Raw genomic sequence first — 7,326 nt, forward strand, 5'->3', positions numbered from 1 at the left:
TCGAGCTCCTCACCACCTGGGCCGCCAAGGCATGAATAGAAGAGTTCAGGCATCCAGGAAACTTAGCAATTCATGTGCCGAGGTCGCGTCCACTAGGCGGTCGATCCTAGGAAGGGGGAAGCAGTCTTTCGGGCAAGCTCGGTTCAGGTCGGTGTAGTCGACGCACATGCGCCACTTGCCGTTCGCCTTTTTCACCAGCACAGGGTTGGCCACCCAGCTCGGGTAATGGACTTCCCTTATGAAGTCTGCCGCGAGGAGCTTTTTGACTTCCTCGTCGACCGCTTTCCAGCGCTCCGGGGCTAAGTTCCGTTTCTTCTGTCTAACGGGTCTGACTAAAGGGTCAGTGTTAAGTTTGTGAGTTATTAGACTAGGGTCAATACCGGGCATATCGGCCGCGGACCATGCAAAAATATCTAAATTTTGGAGTAAAAAACTTACCAGTTCGGTCCGTAGGGGTTCCTTGACAGAAGCACCAATCTGGAGTGCGCGAGATGGGTCCGTAGGTGAGGTCGGGATCGCGACTGTCTCTTCTGTAGGCGAGGCTCGTTCTTCGCCTTGCTCCGTAGGCTGCTCCAGGTCGAGGTCGCCGGCCGGCTTGGACTTGCCCTTTAGGGCGGCGACGTAGCACTTGCGGGACTCGAGCTGGTCGCCCCGCACTACCCCTACACCGAAGTCCGTAGGGAACTTCATTGCCAAATAATAGGTAGAGACCATCGCCCGCAGGATATGCGTGATTGGCCGTCCTATTATGGCGTTGTATGGGGAGGGGGTCGCGACCACCAGAAAATCATGGTTGAGTCTGACCGCACAAGGCCACGTGCCGACTTCCACGGGCACCGTTATCTTTCCAAGGGGCCTGACTTCCTCCCCGTTGAAGCCCACTAGGGGAGTGCTTGCAGGTTTTAGTTCGCTCCTTGGCAGCTGTAGCCGATCAAATGCCGACTTGAATAGGATGTCCGCCGAGCTGCTTGAATCTACGAGCACGCGCCTAACTTCGAAGTCGCTGATCCTGAGTTTAATGACGAGTGCGTCGTCGTGAGGGTAGCGAACTCCCCGCGCGTCGTCTTCTATGAAGAGGATCGGCTCCTTGGTCTTCGGCCTCTTCGGGGGGTTCCGCTCCTCGAGGACCGCTTCGCGAACTGAGGTCCGAGCTGCCGCTGATGTGCACCCCGCCACCACTGAACCTCCCACAATTACATGGATGGTTCCCCGAACTGGCCTTTCTGCCGGAGGCTGTCGCTGCAACGGTTCGGCAGGCCTGCTGCTAGTCTCCGAGGCATCTTTTAAGTGTTCGCCCGGCTGATCCGCTTTATTGCTATTATTGTTGTGCTGTACAAAGTTTCTTAAGTATCCGCGACGGATGAGCCCCTCTATCTCGTCTCGGAGGTTATTACATAGCTCGGTACTGTGACCGTGGTCCCTATGGAAACTACAATACAAATTCTTGTTTCTTTCGTTCGGATTTCCCTTTAGGCGAGGTGGCCATTTCACGAAGGGGGCGTCCTTGATCGTCATTAGGATCTCGGTCCGCCTTGTGTTCAGTGGCGTGTAATCCGTCCGAGCTGGCAGGGGAGCTCGGAATGACTGGTTCGGTTTCGGGTCCCGGGCCGGGTTTTTCCGGTCGGCCGAGCTAGAGGGCTCGCCGTCTCTCTTTCTTTTCTCGTTTCCGCCCTCGGTTCTTTGGTTGATTTCCTCCTCCATCCTCATGAACTTGTCCGCGAGCTTGAGGAACTCGGCCACGGTCGCGGGCTGGTTAGCTACCATGTGCCACTTGAATTCCTCGTGTGTCACCCCTCTTTTTGCTGCGGCGAGCTGTACCGCGGGGTCTAACCGAGGTATCTGTAAGCATGCCTCGTTGAATCGTTTGATGTAGCCCCGTATGGGTTCTCCTTCCCTTTGGACTACTCCGAAGATGCTTTCCTCTGCTCTGGGGCATCGTTTGCTGGTAACAAAGTGTGCAGTGAAGACCTGCACGAACTGAGCCCAACACTTTATCGATCCGGGGGCCAGGTTCCTGTACCAAGTGCGGGCTACCCCCTTGAGGGTGGTGGTGAAGGCCACGCACATGCATGATTCGCTGGCCTTGGCGAGGTGCATTTGGGACTGGAAAGCGTCCACGTCGTCGTTGGGGTCGAAGGATCCGTCGTACTTGTCTAGGGGTGGGAGCTTGAAATCTCTAGGCAAGGGGACTACCAGGAGTTCTGAGGCGAGGGGGGAAGGAACTGAGAGAATCGGGGCGATTCCTACCTCGTCCGAGCTCATCTCGCCTTTGCCTCTGAGCTCGGATAAGACGCGGGTGGCGGTTCGTCGACTTCGACGGCGTCTTTGCTGCTGAGTGGGCCTTGTGCTGGCGCTGCTGGCCTCCGTGTTGCCGAGCTCGATGGGCTCGGAGTTCTGGTAGTCCGCTGCTGCCAGTGCGCCGAATCGGTTTCCCACCAGGGGGGACTCCGGTTTTGAGACCCGAGGTGCTGACCTCGCGGGCGAGGTTCCTGATCCGCCTGCGAGCCGCGAGGTGGGGATGACTTTTCTTTCTCTCCGGCCTAGGGACGAGGCCTAGCTGTTTGGGGGATTCTGGGGCCTGGAGGCCTTTCCTTGGTGAAGGCGCCCATGCTAACTCCGGGTCTGCTAACTCCGGGTCTGCTCATTCGCGAGCTGCGCCCTCAGGCTCGGGGGACCCGGGGGATTTCAGGAGTGTGCTGTCGCCGACCCGTGCTCTTCAAAAGAGTAAGGAGGCCATTTTCCCCAAGGAGGTCGCAGCGTGGACTGATCTCCCTCTGCATCAAGTGGCTTGTTGTGCCGTTACCCATGCTAGGGTGGTAAGTGAGGCTACAACCAAATCCGGATGGACCGGTCCGACGAGGAAAAAACCAGCTTCATAACCGAATTCGGTATATACTGTTACAAGGTCATGCCCTTCGGGTTAAAAAACGCCGGGGCGACCTTCCAAAGACTTGTAAATAGGCTGTTTCGGCCCCTGATCGGCACAAAGATAGAGTGCTATGTAGACGACATGGTCGTCAAAACATAGTTTTCGCAAGAATTAATACAAGACTTAGATTCTGTCTTCCAAATCCTGCGTCAGTATAACATGAAATTAAAACCCAACAAATGTGTCTTTGGCGTCACCTCGGGCAAGTTCCTGGGCTACGTTGTCAATCGACGTGGCATCGAGGCCAACCCAGACAAAATACAAGCCATCCTAGATATGAGACCACCTCGGAAAATAAAAGAAGTCCAAAGGCTAAACGGCCGCATAGCCGCCCTAAGCCGCTTCATGTCCAAATCGGCAGACCGCTGCCTACCCTTCTTCAAAGCAATCAAAGGCAAAGGGTTCGAATGGACCCAAGACTGTCAGCTCGCGTTTGACGAGCTAAAAGGCTACCTCGCCAAAGTGCCAACCTTAGCTCGGCCCGAGGAAGGCGAAGTCTTAGAGCTATACCTCTCGGCCAGCGACGAGGTGGTCAGTTCGGTACTAGTAAAGGAGGCAGACCGGGTCCAACGACCCATATAATATGTTAGTAAAATCTTGCAGGGAGCAGAGACAAGGTACCCGCAGATAGAAAAGCTAGCGTATGCCCTGGTGGTAGCAGCACGGAAACTCCGCCCGTACTTCCAGGCCCACACCGTCATCGTCCTGACCGACAAACCTCTGAGGCAAGTTTTACTCAAACCCGAGGTTTCCGGCCGGCTGACGAAGTGGTCCATCGAGCTCAGCGAGTACGATCTCCAGTACAAGCCAAGAACTGCCATCAAGGCCCAAGCCTTGGCAGATTTTATCGCAGAGTGCACATTCAACCTCGAAGCCCCTGAGCCGGTCGAGCCCAAGATCCCCAGTTCGGGCGAACTCGGAGCTCTCAAGCCAAACGAGTCCGAGCCCCATGAAGTAGCAGCCAGCGTGGCTTCCCTCCTGGTTAGACCAAGCGCGAACTGGGATGAGGAGCACTGGATCCTTCACGTAGATGGCTCCTCGAACCAACAAGGCAGCGGGGCTGGAATAGTGCTACGCGGCCCGGGCGGAACAAAACTGGAATACGCACTACGCTTTGAGTTCGCGGCATCCAACAACGAGGCGGAGTACGAGGCACTGATAGCCGGGCTAAACCTAGCGCGCAAGGTCGGGGCAAAGCACATGGTTATCTGCAGTGATTCCCTGCTCGTGGTCAACCAAGTTACAGGCGAGTACGAAGCACGCGAACTCACTATGATTGCGTACTTAGCAAAAGTAAAGGAAGCTCTGCTCAACTTCCAATCACACTTCATCAAGCAAATCCCGAGGTCAGAGAACGTTGAGGTCGACGCCCTGTCCCGACTGGCTAGCACGAGCCACAACGCCAGGAGAACCGTGTACGTAGAAGACTTGCCTCGGCCCAGCATTCTCGGTGGGGCAAGAGAGGTCGCTCCCGTCACCGAAGCGGAGTAGAGCTGGATCGACCCACTCGCGAGCATCCTGTTAGACGGAACCCTCCCCGCGGACCGCAACACAGCCAAGAGGGTGCTACGCCAGGCAGCCAAATACGTCATGATAGACGAACGGTTGTACCGACGATCCTACACGCTCCCCTATCTGCGATGCTTGCGCCCAGCCGAAGCCGAGCTAGTACTTCGCGACATCCACGAAGGCTTGTGTGGCGGACACCTGGGGGGTAGAGCCCTCGCCCAAAAGGCACTTCGACAAGGTTACTACTGGCCAACGATGAAGACAGAGGCAATTGAACTCGTCAGAAAATGCAGCAAGTGTCAGAAGCATGCCAGCATCCACCACCAGTCCGCTGCCGACCTCAAATACCTCACCAGTCCATGGCCCTTCGCCCAATGGGGCATCGACCTCCTGGGGCCATTCCCACCAGCGACAGGCGGGAGAAAATTCCTAGTGGTGGCAGTAGATTATTTCACAAAGTGGATAGAAGCCGAACCCCTGGCAATAGTTACGGCCCAAAACATACAAAACTTCTTTTGGAAGAACATCGTATGTCGCTTCGGGCTACCTCGGGTACTGATCTCCGATAATGGCAAACAGTTCGAAGACATCAAGTTCCAAGAATGGTGCCGAAGTATGGGAATTAGTCAGAACTTCACATCGGTCACACACCCGCAGGCAAATGGCCAAACAGAAGTAATGAACAGAGCCATCCTCCGCGGACTAAAAGCGCGATTGGACCGAGCCAAAGGTTTGTGGGCAGACGAACTACCGAGTGTTTTATGGGCACACCGAACCACGGAAAAGACCGCCACGGGTGAGACCCCCTTTAACCTCACCTATGGCACCGAAGCAGTGATCCCGGCGGAAATCGAAGTGCCTACGTTACGACTAGAAGCGTACGACGAACGGACAAACGAGGGCGAGTTGCGCACCAACCTCGACCTACTGGACGAAGTGGGAGACCTCGCGCACATCCGAACTGCGGCTTACCAACAAAAGGTAGCTCGGTACTACAACGCGCGAGTAAAAAAGAGGAACTTCCGTGTCGGCGACCTGGTTCTCCGTAAGGTCATGGTGCCCGAACCCGGCGTAGGGAAACTTGGACCGAACTGGGAAGGACCCTACAGAGTAATGAAAACACTCGGTGGGGGAGCGTACGAGCTCGGAACCCTAGAAGGGAAACAAGTACCCCGAGCATGGAACGTTGTCAACTTGTGAAGGTACTATCTGTAGGCCACCAAAGCAAGTACGTCGAAGTCATTTCATAAAACGAACTGAGGGACCGAAATGGTCAGTTCGGCAAAAAATATATCTCGAAGACACCAATACATGAACAAAAAGACATTTCATTTCAAAACAGATGTGTACATTTCATTTCATTTCACAAAGCCCGGGGCTACTTCATCATTATTAGAAGCCTCTCTGACAACGCCCGAAGGACCTGCCTCCCCCTCGGAGTCTGGTTCGGCATCCGCGGCATTAGCCATCTCCGGAGTGATGCGTGAAGTGGACATGGCACTGGTATCGAGGTCGGGGTACGTATTCCGGATCATCCACCGACTTAGCTTGAAACCCCTACTGTAGGAGTCTACCATCAGGTCATCGAAATCCGGTGAAGCAATGTAATCGCTGACAGCCTTCTTCTTCGCGTCTTCGATGCCTTGAGAGAAGATCTGAGTCCTCTCCCTGATATCCTCCTGAAGATACTCGACCTGGTGCTCCAGGTCCAGCTTCATTTCCGCCATGCGCTGCACCACCACCCCCATGGCCTCGGCATCCCTCTGAGACCTCGCCTGCCTAGACCGTGCACGGCGAGCAGCAGCATCAGCAGCACGAGCATTCTCCTCGGCAACTCGTGCCTGCCGCGAGCATTTCTCCACCTGGTTCGCCAAGGCGTGAATGGAGGAGTTCACCTATCAAAGGAAAACGAGGTCAGAGAAACGAATGAAAAAATAGAAGCCGAGCTCTAAAGAAGGGATCACTTACCACCATGGCATGAGTAACGGCACGGCAGGCCACTTGGTGCAGAGGGAGCTCAGTCCACGCCGCAACTTCCTCAGGAAACATCGCCTCCTTACTCCGTTGAAGAGCATGCACAGGCGACAGCACGCTCCTGAAGTCCCCCGGGGCCTCCGAGCCCGACGGCCCAGCTCGCATATGAGCGGACTCGGAATAGGCGGGAGCCCCCGTGTGTGTGGTTTCGGCATAAGGAGCCCCCGCCAGCCCCTGCATAGGAGGAACCATCTCGGGCTCCTCTGCTGGACAATCCGACACCTCAGGCTCCGCAGCTCGGGATGGCTCGACGCGAGCTTGCTTGGCCACCTGCTTTCTCCTCTTCATCCCCTCGAACAAGTGCGCACCTCGGGACCCTCGAGAATCCATTGTACCTACGAAAAGGAGTTCGGCATCAGTAAGACGTAAGCGAAGAGCAAGACAAGATCACTAGGGAAAGAACCTACCCGAACTCAGGCCCGCAGCAATAAGCTTGGCCTCCGTCAGATACCACTGGCAATCCAGCCCAAGCCGCGCCCATTGCCGGAGGCCCTTTGCCGTCTCCTCATCAAGTGTGATGCCGGAATCAGGAGCGGCCACCCCCCAGCCGGTCTGAAACGGCCACCCCATCGCACTTCGCACCCTGAAATAGTCCCGCTTCCACGCCGGGACCTTATTGGGGTGTCCGTGTAAGAGCTTGAAGCCCGGGCGAGGGGACAGGTAGTATGCCCGCCTACGCCCAGGAAGGGGACCCACTTGCTTTTTCAACATTAAGATAGAAGAAAAAATCTCCAGATCCAGAGGGAAGTTCTCGTCGCAAAATAAAGAGATCGTTCCCACTAAGTTCCTAATAGAGTTCGGGTGAAGCTGGCCAACCGTCACACCGAAGTGGTTTAGGACCTCGACAAGAAGAG

At 55.6% G+C, this 7,326-nt stretch overlaps 1 protein-coding gene across 1 annotated transcript in view; it reads right to left on the reverse strand.

Annotated features, from left to right (window-relative positions):
- Positions 1–6,802, reverse strand: part of LOC148792089 (uncharacterized) — a 28,342-nt gene extending 21,540 nt beyond the window's left edge. The window contains exons 1-2 of the mRNA XM_088903721.1: positions 6,407–6,802; positions 6,013–6,333 (exon numbers count right to left, since the gene is read on the reverse strand). Of these exons, the coding sequence (XP_088759847.1) occupies positions 6,013–6,333; positions 6,407–6,802 (717 nt within the window). The remainder of the gene's footprint in view (positions 1–6,012; positions 6,334–6,406) is intronic.
- Between the last annotated feature and the right edge of the window lie 524 nt (positions 6,803–7,326).

Source organism: Nelumbo nucifera, chromosome 4 (assembly GCF_055504915.1).
Source record: "Nelumbo nucifera cultivar China Antique chromosome 4, China Antique-T2T, whole genome shotgun sequence".
Taxonomy (NCBI): Eukaryota; Viridiplantae; Streptophyta; class Magnoliopsida; order Proteales; family Nelumbonaceae; genus Nelumbo; species Nelumbo nucifera.